The 27,936-nt window shown below is 44.2% G+C and overlaps 1 protein-coding gene across 1 annotated transcript; it reads right to left on the reverse strand.

Moving 5' to 3' along the window:
* Positions 1–3,112: 3,112 nt before the first annotated feature.
* Positions 3,113–27,624, reverse strand: SLC26A3 (solute carrier family 26 member 3; the record flags this gene model as incomplete). The annotated part of the gene is made up of 20 exons (XM_082239639.1): positions 3,113–4,524; positions 5,617–5,679; positions 6,693–6,841; positions 8,492–8,546; positions 9,528–9,761; positions 11,916–12,011; positions 12,934–13,026; positions 13,118–13,187; positions 14,746–14,852; positions 16,515–16,610; positions 17,743–17,820; positions 17,913–18,026; positions 18,189–18,336; positions 19,709–19,791; positions 21,160–21,312; positions 22,026–22,190; positions 23,331–23,494; positions 24,793–24,903; positions 25,167–25,306; positions 27,494–27,624. The coding sequence occupies 20 exons, from the start codon at positions 27,622–27,624 to the stop codon at positions 4,501–4,503; spliced, it is 2,274 nt and encodes a 757-aa protein (XP_082095765.1). The 3' UTR covers positions 3,113–4,500.
* Positions 27,625–27,936: the final 312 nt, after the last annotated feature.

A 27,936-nucleotide genomic window follows, 5' to 3' on the forward strand; every position in this document is an offset into this window, starting at 1 on the left:
TTTTAGCTGTGTTTGAAGCCGTACAACAAACTTGTCGGAAGAGAGCCTTGTTGGCTGTTCGCTGCAGTTGGTGCCAGTTCATCACCCAACTTTTTATGAATGGGAGGGATTTGTGGTGGAAAAAGAGGAGAGAGCCGGCTTTTGATTTCTTAACTGCAGTTAAGCGGTTGTTCTATTTATGTTTCCACTGACCTCTTAATAGCGTGTGGGCTCAGTTGCCATATACCAGGCATAGGCAACCTCAGCCCTCCAGATGTTTTGAGACTACAATTCCCATCATCCCTGACCACTGGTCCTGTTAGCTAGGGATGATGGGAATTGTAGTCCCAAAACATCTGGAGGGCCGAGTTTGCCTATGCCTGCCATATACCATGTACTCCAGTGGTTTGCATTACTCAACTGGATGGGGATCTGAAATTCATGTTGGCGTGTAGATAATGACACTTGCCTATTCCAGTTTTGTGGTGTAGGTTTTTTACGGTAGCTGTAAATATTTAATACTGTGTTCAGCTTTTTCCATTCGTAATTTCAGGTGGTTGTTCTCTTTTAATGATAATAATCTCTGTAAAGCTATAATTTTTGGGTAACTTTCATAACTGCATCTGTCACTTTTCTAATCATCCATCATGATTCAGAGGTAGTTGGGTGCACCATAATATCGTCACAAGTTTCCATAGCCATGTTTGTTGGCTGTAGCAGAAGCAAGATTGCTGTGACACTTGAAAAGACTGGTGTTTTTATTATGGCACAAGCTGTTTCGGTCTAGACTCTAGTTCATAAATGCATATGGTATAATAGGTGTATGAGGTTTTTTAAATGCCACAAGATCATTTATTGGTTATGGTGTGTGGAATGAATTGTGACCCTGAATGGAGATACATACCATATTTTTCTGTGAATAAGACCATGCTTTTTGCTATAAAAAAGGCAAAAAGTGGGTGTCGTCTTATACGCGGATAGGGAATACAGAGCGGGAATGTGTGATTAATGGCAGCAGCAAGCAGGAGATTGGCAGTGGTGATTGGGCGAGTGATTGGTGGCTGCGGCAAAGCCTGCTGGTGATTGGCTGCGGCAATTGGGCAGGCTATGGGTGGCTGCGATTGGCTGTGACAATTGGGCGGGTGGGCTGTTGGTGGCGGCTAGCAGGCAGACAATTGGTAGCTGTGGCGAGGTGTGCAGTCGGCAGGGGCGGGCAGGTGAGTGATTGGCAGAAGTGACCTCCCCCAACCCCCAAAATTTCTTAATTTTGGGTTTAAAAAAAGGGGGGGTTGTCTTATACATGGGGGGGTGTCTTATACACGGAAAAATACTCTCATCCGAATAATAACAGATAAAACTAGCAAATTCAGTGGTGCTCAGATTACGAAAATGCACATCTGCTTTTGGCTTGCATGTGTTTGATGGTTTTGCCCTTCCCTCAATTACAATAATGTGGGGCAGAGGGGAATGCTTGCAAATGGGTATGATGTTTAAACCCTTATTCTCTTTCCGTTTAAATCCTTACTCTCAGATTCTTTTTTAAACCTTTGTGCTGATGTATTTCGATGAAGTTTCTGAGGATAGAAAGATGCAGAGAGAGCTGAGTTTGGGACTCCGCAAGCTCTGGAAAGTGCCTTTTGCAGGGGACTCTTTCTGATGATACTATCCATGTGTATGTCTACTGTCAGAAACAGTATGCCTCTGAATGTGTGTTGCTGCGACTCACAAGCTGGGAGAGTGCTGTTGTGCTCAGGGCCTGCATTTGGCCTTTGCTTAGGCATCTGGTAAGGTAAAGGATAAAGGGGACCATTTATAAGGTAAAGGTAAAGGGACCCCTGACCATTAGGTCCAGTCGTGACCAACTCTGGGGTTGCGGCGCTCATCTCACTTTATTGGCCAAGGGAGCCGGCGTACAGCTTCTGGGTCATGTGGCCAGCATGACTAAGCCACTTCTGGCGAACCAAAGCCGCGCGTGGAAATGCCGTTTACCTTCCCGCCAGAGCGGTACCTATTTATCTACTTGCACTTTGACGCGCTTTGGAACTGCTAGGTTGGCAGGAGCAGGGACCGAGCAATGGGAGCTCACCCCGTCGCAGGGATTCGAACTGCCGACCTTCTGATAGGCAAGTCCTAAACTCTGTAGTTTAACCCACAGCGCCACCCGCGTCCCAGGCATCTGGTAAGCTACCATGAAAGCAGATGCCATTGGTCCAATCCAAAAACCTCTTACGTTCTTTAAGGTTTTATGTGGGTTTGGCTGTTAGTAGGAGAGCTACTCTCTGCCTCCACCTGTACTCCACCATTCCAAAGCCCAATAAGACCCCAGTGATCTAACAAAAGAAATGACACTTGCTTAAGTTCCACATTCTTAGAATTTCTCACCCCTGGAAGAAAAATGTGACAGGGATAGCAACATTAAGCTGTCATCATATTTACTGCCTGTTTTGAAGCTATTTTTTAGGCAGCGTGGAATAATAGCTATTGCAGTGGAATAAGGGCATTAAACACATACAATCCAATATGCTGTATTTTTCTGTCTATAAGACGCCCCCTATTTTTGGGGACTCAGTTTTAAGAAAATGGGGGGAGATGGCCCCATGTATAAGACGCCCCTTAATTTTTGACATTATATTTTTTGGGGGGGGTGTAGTCTTATACACAGAAAAATACGGTACTTTGTTACACACTGGGCTTTTTTGGTAAATCTTTTCATAGGACTATGCTTCTGGTTTGGCTCCTATTGCATATTAAAAGTTTAGTAGGAACCCAGTTTCTTTTAAGACTTACATCGAAACAACAGCCCTTGTCAGTGGGGAGTTAGGATTTGGGAATACTCGTTAACTAACAATAAAGGTCAGATGTGTTATTATATAACTGAGGTGTGTCAATTGTTTGTTTTCCCCATTTGGAAACTTAAGTAACTGGATTTGTATCCAGTGCCGTATATTAGACTGCAGAAGTTTTGAAAAGTTAACTATTCAAAACAGGAATGGCATTCTCTGTAAAATGCTCTTGAATCTACGCTAGTGTAAAAGTACACACTATTTTAAACATAGTTGAAAAAGCAATAGATAAAAAATTAAGAGTCCTGAAAGCCTTTAAAAAAAAAACTTTATGCAGGTCACATATACAAGATAAAACATAAGACAGTATAAAATGGAAAATATTTTGAACTGTCATACAAACAATTTCACATTCGTGACTGTACAATTTATCTTTGAATTACTTACAGATATACATGTTCTATGAGCTGGTGCTGAATTTACATTGAACTTTTGAGATGGCAGATTGACAATTAGGTATTTTATAATATCAAACTTCCACTTTTTCGTTTTATACATTTACAAGTGCGGCATTTTTTTTATAGTATACATACACAAAATGTTGCAATGAGGAGTGCTTCTGTTCAGGGTTCCAGCTACATGACTCCATTCACACAAACACACACCCTTGGTTATTGCAACCCCCCTCCTCCATCCATGCCCACGGGGTATGCTCATAGCTGTCAACTTTTCCGTTTTTTAAAGCGAAATTCCCTTATTCCGAATAGGATTCCTCGCAAGACAAGGGAAAAGTTGACAGCTATGGGTATGCTTAGTTCCCCTGTTTCAAGTATCCCCCCTCTTTCCCCTGCATGGGGTGGGGTTTTGTTGTGGGGTGGGGTGGGCAAACCACCCCACCCACTGCTCAGTCCTAGCTACGTTGATTTTTAGATGTTTCTCCATTGATTTATATGCGTAATTTTCTCTTCTGGCCACTGGGACACTGAAAAACATATTACCAGTGTGAACTAGGAAGTCACCTAGTTTTTCAGCCGGAACTCGCCGGAACTCAGTTCCAGCATCTCTCAGATGGGCGCCATTGCCATTACAGTCATACCTCGGCTTACAGAAGCTTCAGGTTGTGTGATTTCGGGTTGCAAACAAAGTACCAGAACAGGTTACCTCCGGGTTTCGGCGCATGCGCAGAAGCGCTGAATCGCGACCCACACATGCACAGACACGCTGCTGCGGGTTACGAATGTGCTTCCCTCACGGATCACGTTCGCAACCTGAGCATCCACTGTATAAGAGAAGAAGAGGTGTTCATGGTGATTTCCGGCACCTCATTTTTCTAGAAAAATAGCACTTGCAGACAATGAGGTGATTCTACTCCACATTTTTCTGTCTTCCTGTTCCAGCCACCTGACTGACTAAGTTGTCAATTCCCCCCTCTCAACTTTCTGTGCCCCTTAGCCATCAAGGAGCTGGGGTTTTTTATCTTCAGACTTTTTGTACCTGTGCGTCCTTTGTCAGCCGGTACTTCTCTCTTGTGTCTCAGTGGTACAGTTCTGGTTACATTAGCACAAGGGTGGGAAGAGTCAAATCAGAATTAATATTGGCATATAGATACACACCCATAGTATAAAGCGGTTTCCTCCAAGATTGAACTGGTTCCCCCAACGGCGACAATGCCTAGATGTTTTTCCAGCGGTTTTATACTCCCAACAATTGGTTTCCTGCTCATCAGTGGGTATGACAATTAGAATTTTGTTTCTGATGGTGCCTGTGGGGTGGAAAGAAGCAAATAAAAAATGCCTCAGCTTTTGTAAGTTGCTTTTGAGTTTGCCTTTTGGGAGAAAAAGACGAATAAATATTAATATCAAAAATAAAGTAAAAAATGCCTTCCCCTAGCAGTCTCCCAAAAGTTATGTTAGGAGTTGACCGTCACTATGCAGTTGTGTCTTCTGTTTTTTTTTTTTAATAAATATTTTATTAAGTTTTCAGAATAAAAGACAAAGAAAATACAAAATCACAAAAAATACAATACAAAAATACAAACATTGAACACATCAAAAGAAAAAGAAAAAAGAGATAAAAACACATATAATAACAAAAATCAAAAATTCCCACTTTCTTAATTTCTCATCTTCAATTAGCTTATTTTCCGGACTTCTTCACGTCTCCCGTTCTTGTATCCCTTTTTATAAATTAATTCAGCAAATTCATATCCTATTAATTTATCTGTTATTAATCCAATCTTAGATTTTACTTTGTTGCTAAAGCCCCTGCGATTCATTTCAATGTCCTTAACATTCATAAATTTTACAATATTTCTGCAAATAAATTTTAAATTTCTTCCAATCTTCCTCCACCGTCTCCTCTCCCTGGTCTCGGATTCTGCCAGTGTGTCTTCTGTTGACTAGATACGCAGCCACTGCTTAATTTGTCGCTGCCAATAAGGTATAGCAATATTGATGGAGCCAGTCAAATGGAAGGCATAAGGAAAAGGTAAAGGGACCCCTGACCATTAGGTCCAGTCGTGACTGACTCTGGGGTTGCGGCGCTCATCTCGCTTTCTTGGCCGAGGGAGCCGGCGTACAGCTTCCGGGTCATGTGGCCAGCATGACTAAGCCGCTTCTGGCGAACCAGAGCAGCGCACGGAACCGCCGTTTACCTTCCCGCTGGAGTGGTACCTATTTATCTACTTGCATTGCATACTTAAACTGACCATGCCTATTGGGGCCTCAGTTCTACCTTCCTGTAAAAGGGACTGCACTTCTTTCTTTTAGCAGATCTGTTTCAGGGCAATAGCCCCCCCCCCATGCTTCTATCTTTACTGATGATTTTAAAAATTGGGTAGGGAAGTGTCCCTTACCATGAGCTCCCGACTGCGTAGTCCATTTGTATTGATTACATAATGATCCTTGTCTTCTTTTTCCTGTGACGGAATAGACGTGTTAAGAGTTAGTGAGGGATATGGGTTTCTTTCCTTTAAGTAGCTGGTAGGGTTGAGTGATATATCAATACATCATCCAAAATCGGTTTGAAGTCCATATTGTGATATCAGTTTCTTGATTTTTGACCTGGCAATATATCGCGAATCATGACATTTGTGTGCTATGCAAAAATCACAATGCGGGGAAAACCAGGAAGCCATCTTGCTCTGCGTAGCTCCACCCTTATTTCAGACATTGTGATATATCGGCATATCACAATGTTTATGTGGTGATATATATCGCGATGTTGAAAACCAGATATCGCCCAGCCTTAGTAGTGGGCGCTGGTCCATTAGGGCAAGTGGGGTGCTGCCACACCACAGAGGCGGGTTTAAGGGAGCGCAACCGGTTCACCTGCCAAGCCACGAGGGTGCCACAGAGGGCACCTCAACAATGACAAACAATGGAAGGTGGGAGGTGGAGGGGGCACTAAGTTTTGGTGTGGCACAGGGCGTCACTGAAATTTTAAAGCCCAAGTTGGTCACTGCCCACCATCTTTAGTCTGCACTCAGGCCGTCCCTTCCTGCCGCTTTTATATCCAGTCCAGGAGATGGCACAGGTTCAAACTCGTCCGTCTCTGTGCTGTCCCTTGTAAAATTCAGCAGGGAGGAACATGGGGGCAAAACATAGAATGAATTGGCTCTGCCTACAGCGCCACCTACTGTTGGCCTCCCTGCTTTTCACCCTACCAGCCCTAGCCAACACAGCATTTAAAGTATCCGTTTGTTGGTAGTTTTGCCAAACTGACCTCAGTACTGTAATTCAGCTTGAGATTCTACTCACAACAGGAATTACTTTTATTTCAACCAAATCTGTCTCCAGGCCAAGTTACTATGGATGGAGGGGTAGTCTTAGAAACCTACCTATATGCAAATGTACAGCTGTGGTTTCTAATATGAACAAAAGGTAAGACGTTTGCCCAAGTGAAGATCAGTTACTGCAGCCTTTTTCTTACCATATTGGGTTTGTACTTTGGTGCGCTGAGCTCCAGGTCCTTTTTTAGCAATATGTATAAAACAGCATCATGGATGGTGAGGAAAAACATGGATGGTTTAATTTCATCATCAAAAAATCCACATCTTTCCAGTTTATCCAGAACGCCATCTAGAGGGGGAAAGAAAACAGGTTTCCAAGCCAGGAAAAAAGGTTAGTAAAAAATCTCAAGCACAACACTCAAATTTATTTTAATAATAATAATAATAATAATAATAATAATAATAATAATAATAATAATAAATTATTTATTTATACCCCGCCCATCTGGCTGGGTCTCTCCGGCTTCCAACAAAACACTAAAATACAATAACCTATTAAACATTAAAAGCTTCCCTAAACAGGGCTGCCTTTAGATGTCTTCTAAAAGTTTGGTAGTTATTTTTCTCTTTGACATCTGGTGGGAGGGCGTTCCACAGGGCGGGTGCCACTACCAAGAAGGCCCTCTGCCTGGTTCCCTGTAACTTGGCTTCTCGCAGCGAGGGAACCGCCAGAAGGCCCTCGGTGCTGGACCTCAGTGTCCGGGCAGAACGATGGGGGTGGAGACGCTCCTTCAGGTATACTGGACCGAGGCCGTTTAGGGCTTTAAAGGTCAGCACCAACACTTTGAATTGTGCTCGGAAACGTACTGGGAGCCAATGTAGGTCTTTCAATATTTTATTTCAGATTCAGGAACTTGGTCGCGGGCTTCCCAACTTGTCAATTTCATAAATGTTTTGCTTTGAAACAAACAGAAGGGCAAACCCAGCACCTGACAACAATAGTCAGGAGTCAAGCTGGCAGTAGATTTTGGAACTGGCAACCGGAGAGATGATAGGCAGGGATGCACCCATCTTGCTCTGCCTAAGAAGCTCTAGGTAGATAAGCCTCCACAGCAAGGAAATCTCTTTACACTAACAGGCCAGAGCAGATCAGCTGGTATCTCTCATCATTGCAAAAGATCAGGCTTACTCATATGAGCGACTAGAAGATTCAGTTTTAATTGCTCATTGTTAGCTGTGCTCTGCCTTTCTACGTCAGGCAACATCACCCCAAACTCCACAGGACCTTGGTTTAACGTTGATGCCATTTGGTACAAAGCAAGAGTACGCCATGTGACCCTAAAGCTTAAAATATAGATTAAAAAAGGTAAAGGACGCCTGACAGTTAGGTCCAGTCGCAAACGACTCTGGGGTTGCTGCGCTCATCTCGCTTTACTGGCCAAGGGAGCCGACGTTTGTCCGCAGACAGTTTTTCCGGGTCATGTGGCCAGCATGACTAAGCCACTTCTGGCAAAACCAGAGCAGCGCACGGAAACACTGTTCACCTTCCCGCTGAAGCGGTACCTATTTATCTACTTGCACTTTGACGTGTTTTCAAACAGCTAGGTTGGCAGGAGCTGGGACCGAGCAATAGGAGCTCACCCCATCACAGGGATTCGAACCGCCGACTTTCCGATCGGCATGCCCTAGGCTCACTGGTTTAGACCACAGCGCCACCCGCGTCCCAAATAGCCTCGTCCTCAGATAGCCTCTGAGGAAATTGTTCTAACTGTGTACTGTAAGTAGCTGAGATCTATTTCTGGGTAACTATATTTAAGATGGGGTGCCAGGCTACACTGTGTTCATCACTCGTACAACTGAAGAAAAAGTGCCACTGAAATTTCTGGGAATCATGCGTAAGTAAGTACTTTTAGCATTTTAGGGGCAGACTTAAGACACAAACTTTGAACATGCCACTGCTGTTCTTTAAATAATAAAAAATAGAATGGGTTCAACTTACCGTGTGCTCCCACAATATATACATCCACATCAATCCGGACAAATTCTTTCAAAGTCTGTTAAATGAAAAATTTACAGATAGGTTGATGGCAGAATGAACTGTTAAAAGCTTGCTACTGTCACAAGCTTGCTAGGTGACTGTAAGCAAGTCACCACTTCCAAACTTCAGAGTTCCTCCCCACTCTCCCATTCCTGTCTGCAATATTTGGATGGTAATTCTGGCTTTCCATACAGGATTAATGAAATAACATGCCCAATGTGGTTTGAACACACCGAAGTAATATATCCATTCTGTCTTATTGCTACAGTATACAGTCGTACCTTGGATCTCAAACGCCTTGGCTCCCGAACAAATCGGCTCCCGAACTATTGAAACCCAGAAGTGAGTGTTCCGGTTTTCGAATGTTATTTCAGAAGCCGAACGTCTGATGGGGCTTCCGTGGCTTCCAATTGGCTGCAGGAAGCTCCTTCAGCCAATAGGAAGCTGTGCTTTGGTTTTCAAACATTTTGGAAGTCGAATGGACTTCCGGAACAGATTCTGTTCGACTTCCAAGGTACACTGTAGTCATTTTCGGTTGGATTTTGTGTTTGACACAGTAAAGTCAACTTTTGCCCGTCACTTTCATATGCCTGGTTTTTCACTCCCTCTTGCCGCATGGTGAGATCTGACATGTCCTGAAGAATGCAAACAATTGATGGATTTCTAAAACATGCCTGTTCTGTGGCTCTTTAGGGTTACAGGTTTTTGTCCATTGAATGAGCTGTGCAGAATAAACATGTATTTTGTTCCAGTGTGGTATAACGTCAGACTAGGACTTGGGAAGCTGAGGTTACTTGAACTAAATTCAGTTGTTCGCCATTTATCAGTCTAACTTATCTCACAGGTTTGTAGTGCGCGTTACAAAAAGGGGTACAGAAAAAAGCAATGTACACTGCGCTTTGGGGTTCTTAGAGTAAATCTGAGACACAAATGTAATAAAATGAATGAATAATTAGCTTTACACTTGTTGGCTGGAAGATGTACGGAGGACAATTACCTGTCCAAGGACTCTCAAAGCAGAAACATCAAGAAACGACACAGCCGAGAAATCAAGGATGACGCTGTGTGTGTCGATTTTCGGAACCATGATGTTGGGAGGAAGGTCTGAGTTCCAGTCTATCTGAATTGGCAAGTCTTTGGTATATGTGGGCTGGTCCAGTTCTTCAATTCTGTTGTTGTCCAGCTCTTCGTCAGAGTCGCTTATGCCATTAACAGTGCAAACCAAGCCTTTCTGTATCAAAGGAAGAAAATGATCAGAATTCCAATTATTAACGAAAAGATAACTTAGTACACTAGACCAGTGTTTTTCAACCACTGTTCTGCGGCACACTAGTGTGCCGCGAGATGTTGCCTGGTGTGCTGTGGGAAAAATTGAAAAATTCGAAAGATTTTTTTTTTTTTTAAAAAGTCAATTTTTCGCCCACTAGGCGGGCGCCGGACTGTGTCCACCCTATTTTCCATCCGTCCTGGGTGGGGATCAGATCGGATGGGATCGGATGAGAGCGGACAGGCGGCCCGCTCTCATCCAATTCCCCATAGAGAGCAGAGGGGCTCTGACATCTCCCTCTCCGCACACAGTGGTGGTGTGCCTCGTGATTTTTTTCATGAAACAAGTGTGCCTTTGCCCAAAAAAGGTTGAAAAACACTGCACTAGACTGCCATTTCTACAGGTAACCTGTTTACCTATAAGTTGCTGGGCAGGGGGAAACAGGAATGAGAGAGAAATTCTTTAAGATAGTAATGGTTTGTAAATCTTAGAAGAACGTAAGTGAGAAAGAGAAAGCATAGGGCTACTTCAGGCACTATTTTTTTGTGATTCCTAGGCTCTAAGCCCCAAACTTCATTTTATGCCGCTCCCAATGCCTCCTAAAGCTGGTCTTTTCTTCAGTCACTTAAGAGTTCCTTCCTTCCTGTTTATTCATTTCCTCCTTGTTTTCCCTGGGTTTTTTTAAATGTCCCTCCACCAACTTCCTACATAGTTTCAGAACAGCTGGCAGTATTTTATTTGAGTGTGTGTGTATGTATATATGTGTGTGTGTGTGTGTTTGTGTGTGTGTGTGTGTGTGTGTGTGTGTATAAAAACATTTTTTCCTGGCCATATGACTTAGTAAAAGTACATTTTCCCACCAGCTGAGAACAAACTGGCATACTTCTTCAGAGTAGTAGACAATTGGTCTACGTTCCAGATTAGTAAACCTAGAGCAGGGGTCAGCAAACCTTTTCAGCAGGTCCACTGTCCCTCAGACCTTGTGGGGGGCTGGACTATATTTTGGAAAAAATAATAATAATGATGAACGAATTCCTATGCCCCACAAATAACCCAGAGATGCATTTTAAATAAAAGGACACATTCTACTCATGTAAAAACACGCTGGTTCCCAGACCATCCGCGGGCCGGATTTAGAAGGCGATTGGGCCGGATCCGGCCCCCGGACCTTAGTTTGCCTACCCAGGAGCTAGAGCAACCCCAAATAGATTATTCATGAAGGAACGTGATCCTGGAGAGAAAAAATGTTGCACACACCAGTCCAAGAGATTTTAGGGTTTGTTTGTTTTTTTAAAAGAAATCTTAGTTTTAATTCAAAAATATGTCAGTTTGTACAGGTTTATACAGGCACTTTCTTCAACTGCCAGCTTTTTATGATCTCAGGGAATGCTCTAAAAACTGCCGCTTTCCATCTCTTATGGTAAAATGGCATTGCTGAACATTGTGTCACTTGATGGCAGCCTGGCATGTGTCTTACACCTGAGTATACTGCTAATGCCTACTTGTGTTAAGTATATGTAATATTGGGAGCATATGTAATATTTGTTTTCCCAGTAGTGATGTATGGAAGTGAGAGCTGGACCATAAAGAAGGCTGATCGCCGAAGAATTGGTGCTTTTGAATTATGGTGCTGGAGGAGACTCTTGAGAGTCCCATGTACAGCAAGAAGATCAAACCTCTCCATTCTGAAGGAAATCAGCCCTGAGTGCTCACTGGAAGAGCAGATCCTGAAGCTGAGGCTCCAGTACTTTGGCCACCTCATGAGAAGAGAAGACTCTCTGGAAAAGGCCCTGATGTTGGGAAAGATGGAGGGCACAAGGAGAAGGGGATGACAGAGGACGAGATGGTTGGACAGTGTTCTCGAAGATACCAGCATGAGTTTGACCAAACTGTGGGAGGCAGTGGAAGACAGAAGTGCCTGGCTTGCTCTGGTCCAGGGGGTCACGAAGAGTCGGACACGACTAAACGACTAAACAACAACAATATTTGTGAGCCCCCACTAGCCCCAGTGACTTTCAAAAAATGATCTTCAGACTCCTGCAAGGTTTGTTGACTGGGATGAGACACTTGTAAATTCAGTGAGAGGTCTGCACCATTGAATGAATGCAGGATACTTACAGGTGTGACTTGAAGCTCGCCTTTCTTCAGCATCCTTCTGATTTTCCTCAGGGCTTTGTTGCGCTTGCGTAGCACCCTCAGTGGCTTGAACCCAACCTGAAACATTTGATTTGGTTTGGTTTGGTTTAGCTTGTTAAATTCACTGCTCTTGTAAGTTCTGAGTGTTACATGCACCTTGCATTCAGCTACATTAGTCAAAATACAGCGTTATAAATGCGTTATAACACTGTGAAACCAGATGGCACCGTACAGCTGAAATGGCAACTCAATGCTTTTTTCGGTTGTGAGCTTTCCAACCATTTTTTGCATAGCGTTTTTTAATAGCTGCGTAGATCTAGCCTTTGGTTCACTGTCCAATATCCAATATTACATGAAAAATAATTTCTGTTAAGGATTTATCACCCACTCTCTCCCAGATTCCTAGGGGTTATGGGCACTCACCCTGGGTCTGTGTTCTTTTGGAGAATTGAAACACAGCGGAGACTATTGTAGATTTAAGAAATATGACTTATTCACCCAGTTACTCTGGCAACCTTCCAAATTCCCAGTCTCTGTTCACACCTCAGAGCAAGGGGGAAAGAGTTCTCTTGCATTGCCAATGGTCCTCAGTGGCCCTGTCTTGTTTCTTAACGGCCCTAGCATGGCCAGGTCGTCTTGCATAGGCTATTCCAGGAATTCCTCTGCAGCTTGTATTTCTCCCTTCACATCCCAAATACAGTGGGTACCTTGGTTCTTGAAATTAATCTGTTCCAGGAGTCTGTTCAACTCCCCAAACCATTCAAAAACCAAGGTGTGACTTCCAATTGGCTGCAGGATGTTCCTTTACTCAAGTGGAAGCCGTGTTGGACATTCGGCTTCCGAAAAACGTTTGAAAACCAGAACACTTACTTCTGGGTTTGTGGCATTAGGGAGCCAAGCTGTTCAAGAAGCAAGGTACCACTGTAATCAAAATCCTACCATTTATTAATTTCTAGCGTTTTAGGGGGTCTCTTCCCCAAATCTATAACAATATGCTTACCGCTGCAATCAATTTGTCCTTGAAGAATTCAATATTAGCAAAGAAGATTGGGGATGGGCATCTGAAAATTTTCACTCCCTCTGGCTCATATATCTTGGTCAAAAAACACACACATTAGTTTAGCACATCGTTTCACAATCAACAGGCAGACACCAACTGCTGCAACCAAGAATCAGGTTCTTACATCTCTATAATCCTTCCTGTTTCTGTAGATGTCGCTTCTTCCAACATTAGCCAAAACTGTGCATTTTGGACTGAAAAACAAATAGAAAAATCAAATGAGTTGACTAACACACTGTAAGGGGTATTCATCAGACTTCCATTTCAATAAAGATGAACGCCTTTGATGGGACTTGTAGTCCAACAACTGTTGGGCTACAGGTTCCCCATGTATAGAACGGTATTGTTAAGTTTAAACCAACTTGTGATTCAAGGGGATAAGAAAGACACAAGGACACAGTATATTAGGTTAATGGGCTAGAAAAGGCCACAACTTTATTGATTACAACATGTGAGAGGTATTGGCTTAGGCACTGGATAAACAGCAGAGCTTGACTCCACCCCCTCAGGGAGGGGTGAGTCTGATGAGGGGTTAACCACCAGTGGGAGGAGTCTGTTGATGCAAATACAACCAAAAGCTCTCCCCTGATGTCACCAGGGGTCGTGCCATGGCCCTAGCCACTAGCAGGGCATCAGACAGGATCCATGACCGCCGGATTCCTTTAACGGAATCCCCGTAAAGTGAAGGGGTAGGCGATGGCCACACCCTTCCACACACCAACCACATATTCCAATGCCTAACCGCCAATACCAGAAAGTTGTGACGATTTGCTACGAGGTAGGCGAAAAACCAAGTGGCCAGTGCCAATTTGCCAATTGGGTAAAAACTCCTACCAGCCCCCTTGGGTGACCAAGGTGACCAACCAGAGATCCATAGCAAGGTCAAGCATGAAGCGATGAACTAAAGGGAAGGGTGGGTGGGTGACCCATTGAAACCTGGCAGCGCAATGAGGGGAAAGAGCTGCCGTGGCCGCATTTGAGCGGCTAAACCCCGCCCGCGAGGTTCCCTCTGATTGGAAGACTGACCGGGGAGCGTGGCGCGGCAGCAATGACGGCAAGCAGGGGCCGGAACGCCCCCTGCGAAGCGTGGGAACAGCTCCAGATCACAACCCCTCCCTTCCGGGAGGAGGAGAGACTTTAGCAAAGTAATTTCCTTGCCCTACGAAGCCCTGATAGCTGCAATTCTGTAAGGGGATGTCATTCTCTTTCTAGCAGTAAGTTCTCCATAGCCTCATCAAATTATAAATTTCTGGATTTTTCTGGGGAGGGGAGTCAGCTAGGATATACTGGTATAAAACTGATACGTGTTTATGTTTGACCAAGTCTAATGCTCAGAAAGTCCAATGGGACTTATATTCTCAAGTTAATGTACATAGGATTGCAGCATTATGGAAGTTTGGTAGACACTCAATACATCCTGCAGCATTTTATTTTACTCTACGAAAATGTTTGCTGTGATGCAGGGGTGCCAACTTGCATAAAAAATGGGGGGAGCAGCGGTGTCAGGCACAAGCCCCGCAGCTAAGGCGTAGTTCCTTCTGCCGCGGAGCCAGGTTCTGATGATGGAGCGCTAATGTGCGCCCCCTCTCAAAATTGCGCCTGGGGCCATGGCACCCCCCCCCACGCTATGCCTCTGTCTTCTGGCCGTTAATCTTTTTTTTAACCATTTAACTGTATGGATTGCATTTTTAATTATTATTTTAAAATTAATAATTATTACATGAATCTGACAAGTTAGGAAGATGGACTCACAATTGTGCACGGAATATAACAGTGAGGAGTTCGAATCCTACTCCAGCTGCCAACCCGAGATCCAGACCCAGCAAGATGCCAGCAAGGAAGGTCACGATCCAGACAAGCTGAGAAACATAGATAGATATTGAACAATCAGGTATCATGGACACATTTATCTACTTGCACTCTGACGTGCTTTCGAACTGCTAGGTTGGCAGGAGCTGGGACTGAGCAACGGGAGATCACCCCGTTGCAGGGATTCGAACCGCCCATCTTCTGATCGGCAAGCCCGAGAGGCTCAGTGGTTTAGACCACAGCGCCACCCGTGCCACCTTAAAACACATGGTTTCCCCCAAAGGCATTCTGGGAACTGTTGTGCATTAAATACACATCCAATGTATGGTGTTGATGTGACCAAAATGCTTCTCTCGGGTTTTGGAGCGTATGGATTGTTCAGCTGCCTCTGTGATAGCGCAGGTTTTATATGCATGCTGAGCTTGACCTTCTTATAGATGGGCCTTTTGAAAACTACAGTGGTGCCCCGCAAGACGAATGCCTCGCAAGACGGAAAACTCGCTAGACGAAAGGGTTTTCCGTTTTGGAGGTGCTTCGCAAAACGAATCTCCTATGGGCTTGCTTCGCAAGACGAAAATGTCTTGCGAGTTCCTGCGGGGTTTTTCCCCTCCCCCCTTTTTCTAAGCCACTAAGCCGCTTATCAGCTGATCCGATCAGCATGTAAGCCGCTAAAAGCCGCTAATAGCGCTAATCCGCTAATCCGTCAATGGGCTTGCTTCGCAAGATGAAAAAACCGCTAGACGAAGAGAATCACAGAACGGATTCTTTTCGTCTTGCGAGGCACCACTGTATTGCTCTTACTGTGGAATGCCATATTTTTCGCTCTATAAGACACACTTTTCTCCTAAAAAATAAGGGGAAATGTCTGTGCGTCTTGTGGAGCGAATGTGCGGTCGATCGCTGGCTCCCTTTCTGGCTCCGCCCCCTTGCCCAGGCCTCCATTGTTGAATGTTCTGCAGACGGAGGCTGTTTGTTTCCACAGCGCCATGTGACTGGCTGATTAGATTATCTGTCTGGAAACTGTAGAAACAGCTCTCTTTCCTTTCCTAAAGAAGTTGCAGAACTGTGAGCTGAACCCCATAAAAACAGGATTTTCCCCCTTTGCAAAGTAAGCTCAACAACTTTGAGCTGATCCTCAAAAAAAGGGGTTTCCCCCCTTTCCTCCTCTAAAAACTAGGTGCATCTTATGGTCGGGTGTGTCTTATGGCGCGAAAAATACGGTACATATCATGAATGCATTCCAATTCTACTGACTAAGTGCAATTGCATTAAGTGGGTGCTATGGATTTGTGAAGCATTTCTAACAAATATAAAACAAAGCTCGCTACAAGGGAGCCAATGAGTGCAAATTATTATTATTATTATTATTATTATTATTATTATTATTATTATTATTACACCGCCCTATGCCCGGAGGTCTCAAGGGCGTTTCACAGAATAAAATCAAAAGATAAAACCACAAAATACATAATCAAAATAAAAACAACAACCCAATAACCCCACCCCCACCCCCACCCCAAAAACCCACATTTTAAAAGGGCATAGGATCCTCACAACATTTATGCCTCTCCCCCCCATGTCAGAATTCCTTGTTCTGTCTGGCGAAACTCAAAAGGCAACAATTTTCTGAATGAACACCTTTCACAATTAGTTTTAAAGGAGGGATTTCAAGAGTCTTTCACAGCGAGGTTTCTGTTGTTACGGATACTTACGCAGTCGTATCTGTCCTTGCCCCACAAAATCTTGATCTCCTTGAACTGCATAAGCATTCCCTTTAAATTGCCCAGAGCCAAAGCTGCGAGGACTGACTGTCAATGAAAAAACAAAACACACTTCATGGTGGATTCTAGACACATATTTTAAAAAATGCTGTGAAATTGCTTTTTTTTTTTTTTAAAAAAAAGCTTTTTGAAAAATATTTGGAATTTGCCATAAGCTCACCATCGCCACCTAGTCTCACATTTGAGTAATGCACTTAAAACGTTATATTTGCAGCTGTATAGCTGAGACCCATGTTTAAGGTCAGATGGGGGTAGTACTGTGTGTACTAAAATGCTATGATTCCTGGGGTGTTGCTACTTCTCTCCCCTGTATCCCCCTTGCTTTCTTTCACCACTTTGATGTCAAACTTCGCTGTGTGTAATGCGTATACTGCAACATGAAATATTCACCATGAAGGGGGGGGGGGAGTGGCACCAAATATACCTTTTTTTCAACTTGCCCGCACTGTTTTCCTCAATCCACGATGAGGAAAGTGCTAAAATATTAAGCAAGGTCAGAATAACCCAACAATACTTTTTTTTTTTAATTTAAATTGGAGATGAGAGGCCTTCTTGCACACTTAATTATTCTATAGAAGGGACTTGATTCTCTCTAAAACCCTGTGATGAGACTAGTTGTTCCATCCACACCAGAGATTTAAAGTTCATTCCCCCAAAGAATTCTGGGAATTTCAGTTTGTTTGGGGTGCTGGGATTTGTAGCTCCGCAAGGAGTAAACTATAGTCTCTAAGTTTCCAGACAGGGGTGGAGAGGGAGCCATGACCAGTAAAGCGATATAAATTTGATTTAAATGTATGGTGTAGATGTCAAGTAAACCATATAGACCCCAACAGAAACACCTATACTGTTAGGCAGAACAAATTTGGGGCATTGAGACATGGCAAATTGCCTGTTATTTTTACTATTACCATTGTTATTGGGAAGTGGGGCGTTGTTTTTATTCTCTAGCTCAGGAAGTGAAAAAATGTGGGCCATTTTGGAGCCTTGCTTTCCTGCTGCCAGGTAATTCCTTGCACAGAAAATGACTCTATGTTTATCTGGGGAATATCTGGCAAGCATGGCGTTAGGTTCCACTGGCGATGCTACAGTTTTTGTTCCGTCCCATTGGAAAGAATGGCATTATTTGTTGAATGGCTGTTATGCACATAGAAGTCTGTACCTTCTGCAATGGTTCCAAAAGATGACCTATGGCCAAGATGACAATCAAGACAATGACAGCTGAGAGGAGTCCAGCAATCTGCATGAGAAAAGCCCCTTGTCAGTCTGCATCCTAGAATACTGCTTTCTTGAATTCAGTTAGTGCAGGATCTCGTCTTATCCAATACCTACCTGTGTTTTGCCTCCCGTGCTTTCCTGCACACCCGACCTGGACAACGAAGTGCTTGCAGCAAAACCTTTGAACGCACCGCCAAAGACATTGCCTATTCCAAAGGCGATTAATTCCTTCAAAAACACCAAAAGGATATTTATATATTATGACCAGACAAGGCATTTCGTAAGCCCTTTTTCTCTGGCAATTTATTTATTTTCTTCAAAAGTATTCACATTTCTCTCAATATCCTAGGTTCTTTAAATGTAGAACTGGCATCTGCAGCGATCACCTACCTGGTTAGCATCGATGGGGTAATCGTGCTTTATGGAATACACCTTCGCCACGGAAAAGGCCACAGCAAAGCCAACGATCGCAATAGCGAAACCGTCACCCACACAGCTTTCAAAGATACCTACATCCGGTGAAAAAGGAGCCTGAAACCTGAAAGCAAAGGTCAGAGGTGGGGTTTAAAAAAGCAGGGCATAAATAGCCTTTGTAGCATGTTAAGAAAGATGTGCTGTGCTGCCTCTATGTGCGTGTATCACACACAGCACAATCCACAGTGTTTGCAAGTGTGACTGACTTTAATATGGACAGGACAGAGTGAATTGACTCCATTTTTGCTGTCTCTTAATGCAGGTCAAGCTGGGACGCGGGTGGCGCTGTGGGTTCAACCACAGAGCCTAGGACTTGCTGATCAGAAGGTCAGCGGTTCGAATCCCTGTGACGGGGTGAGCTCCCGTTGCTTGGTCCCAGCTCCTGCCAACCTAGCAGTTCGAAAGCACGTCAAAGTGCAAGTAGATAAACAGGTACCACTCCGGCGGGAAGGTAAACGCCGTTTCCGTGTGGTGCTCTGGTTTGCCAGAAGCGGCTTAGTCATGCTGGCCACACGACCCGGAAGCTGTACGCTGGCTCCCTCGGCCAATAAAGCGAGATGAGCGCCGCAACCCCAGAGTCGGTCACGACTGGAACTGATGGTAAAATTCATGTTAAATGGCTGTTTTAGGGGTTGTTTTTAAACGTCTGGAACGGATTAATTCGTTTTGCATTACTTTCTGTGGGAAAGCGTGCCTTGGTTTTGGAATGCTTTGGTTTTGGAACAGATTTCCGGAACGGATTAAGTTTGCGAACCAAGGTACCACTGTAATGCTTTTGGGGGGGCTGGCTGTCACCCTCTGGAAATAAATCCCAAGACTAGAAAGCCTCCAGAGACCTCTTTCTGAAGAATACCATCGGAGATGGTGAATTTTTTTGTTCCGAAGGTGACTGGTCATATTAATACCTCTCATTAAACTCATGGATGACCGATAGCTCAGGACCCATTTACAGTGGTGCCCTGCAAAACGAATGCCTCGCAAGACGAAAAACCCGCTAGACGAAAGGGTTTTCTGTTTTTCGATGCGCTTCGCAAGACGAATTTCCCTATGGGCTTGCTTCGCAAGACGAAAACGTCTTGCAAGTCTTGCGATTTTTTTTGGCTTTCCCTCCCCCTTTTTCTAAGCCGCTAAGCCGCTAATAGCCTTTTAGCCGCTAAGCCGCTAAGCCTTTAATAGCCGCTAAACCGCTAATAGCGCTAATCCGCTAAGCCGCTAATAGGGTTGCTTCGCAAGACGAAAAAACCGCTAGACGAAGAGACTCGCGGAATGGATTATTTTTGTATTGCGAGGCACCACTGTACAAAGCATTTAACTGTCCTTCTATATTTGGGTCAAGGTGTGGTAAATACGTTCCCCAAAACTTCACTTGGGATGGAAAGCTTTTTATCTTAAATTTGTGGCACTACCATTCCCATTCAAGAATAGGGTGTACTTACCCCTTTTCAAGCTTTCCAACAGTGTCTACCTGGAATTTCCCTTTGAAATCAAAACCATAGGATAACCCCGTTGCGATGACAGTCTGGAAAGAAGCAAAGTAGCCGGCATAAGATTTCAGCAAGGTGTTTCTCAGCTAGCGAGTGGACATATCTTCCATTTGCTAAACCTTTGCCATAATACTTGCCTCCATATTGTCATATTTATCTTAGCTACTTACATTTATATTAGCTGATTACGCCTGAGGCTCCAGAAATAAAAAGTTCACTAAAATGGCCAAACAAGCCCAGGCTATATTGAAATATATCGAAACGGGGAAGGGGGCTGGCACCTTGTTGTAGTCCATCATTTTTGCGGTGACCTTGTCAAAAATATTGTAGCACAGGGCGGAATTCAGTGTCGCACCATGACAAACATTCCATCTGTTTTGAGCATCTCAAGCCCCCTGTGGCAATTTTGGGTTGTTTGGAGGGGACAGTGGGATAAGCTTTGTTGCACAAACAGAAGTCCTTGCACAGGGCTTCTGCTGTGCCCATAGTTTGCTAAACCTATCTTGTTAACTATAAAGGTAAAGGTACCCCTGACCGTTAGGTCCAGTCGCGGAAGACTCTGGGGTTGCGGCGCTCATCTCGCTTTACTAGCCGAGGGAGGCAGCATTTGTCCGCAGACAGTTTCAGGGTCATGTGGTCAGCATGACTAAGCCACTTCTGGTGAAACCAGAGCAGCACACAGAAACGCCGTTTACCTTTCCTGCCAGAGTGGTACCAATTTATCTACTTGCACTTGATGTGCTTTCGAACTGCTAGGTGGGCTGGAGCTGGGACCGAACAATGGGAGCTCACCCCGTCATGGGGATTTGAACTGCCAACCTTCCGATCGGCAAGCCCTATGCTCTGTGGTTTAGACCACAGCGCCACCCATCTTGTTAACTATAGTGTGATGCAATTTTAAATGAGCTGTATTTCCTCATAAAAGACAAACTGATACACCAGGAAAACACCAACCGAAGAGGATTATAGGTGGCTCTCTTTTTCTTTCTTTCTTTTTGTATAACAATATTATTTTCCTCGAGCTGAACAGAAGTGTAATGGTTTGCATCAGTATGTAGGACCAGCTGTGTAAACCATGGGTTGGCAAACTAAGGCCCGGGGGCCGGATCTGGCCCAATCGCCTTCTAAATCTGGCCCACAGATGGTCCGGGAATCAACATGTTTTTACATGAGTAGAATGTGTCCTTTTATTTAAAATGCATCTCTGTGGAGCATAGGAATTCGATTTTGATTCCCCCCCCCCAAAAAAAATATAGTCCGGCCCCTCACAAGGTCTGAGGGACAGTGGACCGGCCCCCGGCTGAAAAAGTTTGCTGACCCCTGGTGTAAACAAACAAATAAATAACTCTTGGTTCCCCCTCCTTTTAGAAAAACAACAAAAACAGAGAAAGATAAACAATTACCACAATGAGTTCAATGGGGATAGGTGCTGGGAGCTTGGTTTTGTAACGTTCATTCAATTCTTTCACAAAAAACACGATGACCAAGATGATCAGCGATGTGACAAGGTCTGCAATGTTCGTTTTTGTAATCTGCTCGAATATACCTTTCAGCGTCTGTTGCACACACAAAAACAACAACGACAACCATGATGCAGGGAAGGGTTGTGGTAATTTACTTTAGCAATTGTATGTCTTGTTTTAAGCACTACTAAGGTTGTAATGATACTGGATGCCTCAGAGTCCATCACTTATAGGCGGTGGAAGGAGGAATAAAGAATACTGCACTGAGCTGCTTATATAATATATAAATTGATATTGCAAATGTTGGGCTGGGGACCCCTGACCATTAGGTCCAGTCGTGGCCGACTCTAGGGTTGCGGCACTCATCTCGCTTTATTGGCCGAGGGAGCCGGCATACAGCTTCTGGGTTATGTGGCCAGCATGACGAAGCCGCTTCTGGCAAACCAGAGCAGCGCACAGAAACGCCGTTTACCTTCCTGCCAGAGTGGTACCTATTTATCTACTTACACTTTGATGTGCTTTCGAACTGCTAGGTTTGCAGGAACAGGGACCGGGCAATGGGAGCTCACCCTGTCGCGGGGATTCAAACCGCCGACCTTCTGATCGGCAAATCCTAGGCTCTGTGGTTTAACCCACAGGCTAAGCAAAAAAGAGCTTGCAAGGGCTGGAGACAAGTTTTTTAACTGCAAAAAGTCACCAAGGTATTTAAAAGAATTTATTGTGATTACTTCTTAAATACCTCACAATAGCTAGAGAAAGTGGTGGCGCTCCCAAGGAATAATCGGGTGCGGGTCAGAAACACTCACCCATATAATTCCCAAAGGTATATTATATCCAGGAACTGTCAGCTGAAAGATGAATTTCAGTTGGGACACGACAACATGGATGGCTGCAGCTGTTGTGAATCCGCTTATTAACGATTGGGATAAATAGATAACAATGAAGCCGACTCTCAGCACACCCAACAGCAGCTGGAAGAGACATAAAGAAACAAACGCTGCTTTTATGGGAGCAGAACCGAAAAGAAACATTATGGGATTTATTATTATTATTTTTACCTAAAGTGGTCTCCTTTTTTGCAGCGACAAACATGTTTTTTTGAAGGCCTGTTTTTTCTCAATACGCCTTTAAAGGTTTTTAAATTGTTTCATATCTGGTGAGTTTGGATTTTTAAGAACCTCATTTATAATTTGTATGAAATATACACCTGATTTCTTCAAGTCAAACGGCAAGCATCTCTTAATAAAGGTCTTAAGAATTGGGGGGGGGGAGGGGGAGAACAGAAAAGAAACAGCAATCTTGCTAGTCTCCTGATATTACTGCTTAGTATCTATAAACCGGGCTTTAAAAAAAGTGCTCTTCATGTACATTTTCTTACATCATCACACTCCCTCATGTGGGGCTAGGTGCCATGAGAACACCCTGTGGTGGCTTCACAATCACACTGAAATGCTCCCTCCCTGATCTCTGGTCCAACTGCATGCTGGGAACTTAAAACCAGAAAAAAGTGTCAAAGCAATACAAAAGACATAAAACGCTCACCCAGTAAAATATTACTAAGAACAAGTCCTGTCCCCTGCTCACTAAAAGATAGCACTACCTAATTAACCAAAGACCCAGATAAACAAAAACAAAACAAATTCTTAGCCTGGTGCCTAAAGACGGACAAGGATGGCGCGAGGCGAGTCTACTTGGGAATATCATTCCGCAAATGGAGAGGCCACCATTGAAAAGACCTGTTCTCATATGGTCACCCTCCGCACCTCCCTTGGGTGAGGCATGTGAAGAAGAACTTCTGATGAAGACCTCAGAGTTCAGGCTGGTTCATATGGGGAGAGGTGGTCCTTAAAGTATTATGGTCCATAACCATATAGGGCTTTCCATCCATTGGAAAAACGGCCCATGAACTGACTCGTGTAAGGTGCAAAGGGAGCATCTGGGCATTAGAGTGACCTGTGTCGCTGGCCCTTTTCAACAGTGTGCTTACTTTCTTCTCCCAGGACACTATGGAGTGATTTTGTGGCATGATGTAATGCTTGGATGGATTGGAGCATCAGGGATGGATAAACAGATGAAGACAAGAGTTGCAGATATTGCTTGGAAATACTAACCTGAAAGATGCCCGCAAGCATAGTCACCGATGCGGCCACCACGACTCTCTTCTGATTTATCTCATCCATCAATGTACTGTTTGCTAGCGTGCTGTTACTCACTGGATCTGGGACTATTCGTATAACGGCGCCTCCTACCATCAAGCTCAGGACAGGAAAAGGACCTGTGTGGACATTGTTAGCATTGTAAGAGCTTCAGCTTAAAAGATCCTATCAATAAGAGAAACTTGCGCCATGCACTCTTAAGTGTGTGAGCATAGAGTAAATAGGATTAGAATCCCCGTCCATTCGTTAAGGTGTTCCTCAGCCATTCAGATCACACCATGTTCTTCATCCTGAATTTTGTTTTCTGGGTAACCTCTTGATGGTTCAACAAGGAAGCCGATTACCTCAAACAGAGATGGGGAGCTGTTGGGTCACCAAGGTGCTGTTGACTCCAACTCCCATCAAGCCCAGCCAACGTGGCCAATAGTCAGGGATGCTGTGAGTTGTAGTCCAGCAACATCTGGAGGGCAAAGGTTCCCCACCCTTGACCTAGAGCAGTGTTTCCCAAACTTGGGTCTCCAGCTGTTTTTGGACTACAACTCCCATCATCCCTAGCTAGCCGGACCAGTAGTCAGGGATGATGGGGACTGTAGTCCAAAAACAGATGGCGGCCCAAGTTTGGGAAACACTGACCTAGAGGAATGGTGGGCTCTCCTCCACTGAAGGTCTTCCAGCAGAGGCTCGACAGCCATTTTTAAAGGATTCTCTGCTTCAAGATTTCTTTCATTAAGCGGGAAGTTGGACTAGATGACTCACGAGGCCCCCTCCACTTCTATGATTCCATAACAAGGTTGTTGATAAAAATCCACTGCATTGTGACTGGAAGCAAATGCCCCCCCCCCCTGTGTGTGTGTGTGTTTACACATACATGTAGTGGACAGATCACATCAATGGGACCGACTTACGTAGGCCTCTGTGTGAGCAGGCCTTTAGTCAAATCACCTCTGACTAAGTGATCTAGGGTACATGAGAGCGCCTTTCTGGTGTGCATGCTCCATGAGAAAAGGAGCTCTCCCCTTAAGTGGTAGGAAATGCTTTGTAGACATGGAATATTTCCCATCATGAAAGTAGAGGGAACATTATCGGCTCCATGCACATAAATTACAGTCCTATTCTTTACCTGTTCCATGTTTCTTTCTGCGATACCCACTGAAATCACCCTGCTCCTAAATATTTATGCTGACATATCTGCATGTGATTCTATCAAAATATCACCATGGTGGTACAGCATCTTGTTTTATGGTGTTATGCCAGTAGCACTATTGGCTCCCTTATCACACAATGTACTGGAGCAGCCATTCTTACAAGTGATGCGTAGCTACAGTATGTTCTATTGGAAGAAGTCTAGGTAAGGTGAATTAAAATCTTGGAGAAGGTGGCACCGTGCCAAGGTCCCTTGGAATGCCGTTCAACTTACCAACCGATATATGTCTGGAAGAGCCGAAGAAAAAATATATAATCACTGGGAAAAAGGCTGCATAGAGTCCATAGCCTGGAGGAATGTTTACCAGCAAAGCAAATGCTAGACCTAAAATTAGAAAGAAGAAAAAGTGCATCACCTTGGAGAATATGACTGCATGTAGGGGAGAGGTGAGCAGTTGGCTACCTTCCAGAACCTGTTGGACTCCAACTCCCATAACCCCTCACCAGCCTGGTCAATGGTCAGGGATGATGGGAGATGTAGTCGAGCTGAACATCTGGAGAGCCATGGATTCCCAACCAATGATATAGAAGAACCTCTAATATGAAAATAAATGATGTGCCATTTATGAAAGAACTGAAAATATTTACCTTGTAGAACAGCTACGAGCCCCGTGCTAATTCCCGAAACAATGTCGCTGAGAATCCAGTCTTTGAAGCGGTAGGCAGGTAGCCAGGAGATGACAGGAAACAAATTAAAAGCTACTTTCTTTGCTTTTTGTGGAGTGCAGCTGAAAAGAGAATGGTTGAATCATGCAAAAGTTAAACTACTGATGTCCCCAGCTGGGTCTAATAAAAGGATGAGAATGTATATAACGGAAAAAATGTTTGCTACCAAGACGACGATACCTTTTTCATCAGGAAACTCTAAGCAGAAGCAAAGAACCTGCAAATACCCAAACTTTGTTTTGAAGACAGTAAATTATGCCCTTCATCATTTCTCTGATGAAAATAGGAACGTCTAATTCAACAACAACAACATTTATTATTTATACCCTGCCCATCTGACTGGGTTGCCCCAGCCACTCTGGGTGGCTTCCAACATATTTAAAAACATGATAAAACATTAAACATTAACTATACAGGGCTGCCTTCAGATGTCTTCAAAAGGTTGTATAGTTACTTATCCCCTTGGCTCCGGGGTCACATAACTTCCTACCCTCAAACATTTCTCTGATGAAAATACAAAAGTCCTAAAGAAAAGCGGGACATTTCAGGATCAAATCAGAAACCGGGATAGCTTCTGTAAATCCGGGACTGTCCCTGGAAAACAGGGACACTTGGAGGCTCTGCAAGCCCAAACCCATTTACCTGGGAGGGAGTAAGCCTCATTGAACTCAGGATGTCTTGCATACTATGGTTAGAATTGCATTGTTATGGCCCCATAGACTGGTGTTTTATTGTGGTATTATTCGGCAACACATTCTTAACATGATACCAGTGCATTTGGAGTACATTAGGTCTGGGGCCTACTTGTTTGTTGATCTCTTAAAACCCTCCTATGTTGTTCTCTAGTTCAAATATTTCCAGAGTGGTTTATGATAAGGAATGCTCAGGGAGGACAGAAACTTCTGATAGCGCAGAAGGGGCCAAGAACTCGCTTGATCTTGGTTTTTTGATCTTGATTTTCTGACGGCTCCTTCTGCGTTGCCATCTGCCCATGGGCAAAGGCTAAATCGAACGTACACACCTCTGCTTAGCTGTGAAATGAATGTGGCTTGAGGGTTCCTTTCAGACCGATGCTGGTTTGAGAGAAAAAGCGTCAAGCAGCACAGCAGCATTCAAGAAACTACAGGTTAGCTCTGGGCAACATCGTGTCTACATGCACCGGCAGTGCAGCCAGAGTAACTGGCAACATGTACACAGCCAAAGATTCAGCCGCCAGCCCTGCCAGCTTCTGAACAAGGAAATGTAGTGGAAATCTCTTGTCTTTCATCTCAGGTGGCAAAAGGTCCTGGGCCAGCCTTGACATGTAGGGATAATATTATATAGTGGTACCTTGGGTTATAGACGCTTCAGGTTACAGACGCTTCAGGTTACAAACTCCGCTAACCCAGAAATAGTACCTCAGGTTAAGAACTTTGCTTCAGGATGAGAATAGAAATCGTGCAGTGGCAGCGCCGGCAGGAGGCCCCATTAGCTAAAGTGGTACCTCAGGTTAAGAACAGTTTCAGGTTAAGAATGCATCTCCAGAACAAATTAAGTTCTTAACCAGAGGTACCACTGTATTGTCTCCCGCACTCTTCAGGATTGGTCTTGCCTCCTTGTTTGGATGGGTCACAGAGCATTATGCGAATGGGATTAATTTGAGTAGCAGTTTGGTTATGTGCATTGAACTAGGGAAAGGTAAAGGGATCCCTGACCATTAGATCCAGTCGTGGCCGACACTGGGGTTGTGGCGCTCATCTCGCTTTATTGGCCGAGGGAGCCGGTGTACAGCTTCCGGGTCATGTGGCCAGCATGACTAAGCCGCTTCTGGCGAACCAGAGCAACGCACGGAAACACCGTTTACCTTCCCACCGGAGCGGTACCTATTTATCTACTTGCACTTTGATGTGCTTTCAAACTGCTATGTTGGCAGGAGCAGGGACTGAGCAACGGGAGCTCACCCCCTCGTGGGGATTCAAACCGTCGACCTTCTGATCAGCAAGTCCTAGGCTCTGTGGTTTAACCCACAGCGCCACCCGCGTCCCTTGTGCATTGAACTACTCAGAGAATTAAGATGAGTCCTTCAAGCTGGCGGTTCTTTCTTGTTTTCTCCTTTAACATGCCAGAATGCTATATGCAGGACCCAGTGGGGAACAAATGATTGGAAATCTTTTCGGAAACCAGCTGAAAATCTTACCAAGAAATCCTGAAGAATTACCCCATGGCACCATTTTATTTTTTTATCCATGTCTACAAAAAAAGTCTCTTACCTAAAGCATACTCTGAGATGGTCCACAAAGTTTTTATGGTATCTGGGCACTTTCTGATGCTCTTCATCAAATGCCAGGTCTGAGTACAGTGGCCGAGCCACAACATACTGGTTGCCAACGGGTTCCACCATGTCTCCAGAAAACACTCCCCTACGAGCTGTTGGAGTCCTCCTTAGAATTAGTCCTGTAAAGCCCTGAAAACAAATACCGGTAACAGAGTGTGCTTTTAAAATAGCTTAGCATTACGAAGCCCACAGATGAGTGAACTCTAAATTAAGCATTAAACATCTTTGAAGATCAAACGGAACAGTATTGAGGCGTTATATTTTTCTCAATGGCCTGCTTCCTCCTTCCTCTTCACACTGCAAAGTGGTGGATCTGTGGGGCATCCCCTTGCCCCTAAAGGGAAAGCTCAAAAATAAAGGAGGCAGGCTGCTTATAAA

Source organism: Podarcis vaucheri (assembly GCF_965113315.1).
Source record: "Podarcis vaucheri genome assembly, chromosome: 10".
In the NCBI taxonomy this organism is placed as follows: domain Eukaryota; kingdom Metazoa; phylum Chordata; class Lepidosauria; order Squamata; family Lacertidae; genus Podarcis; species Podarcis vaucheri.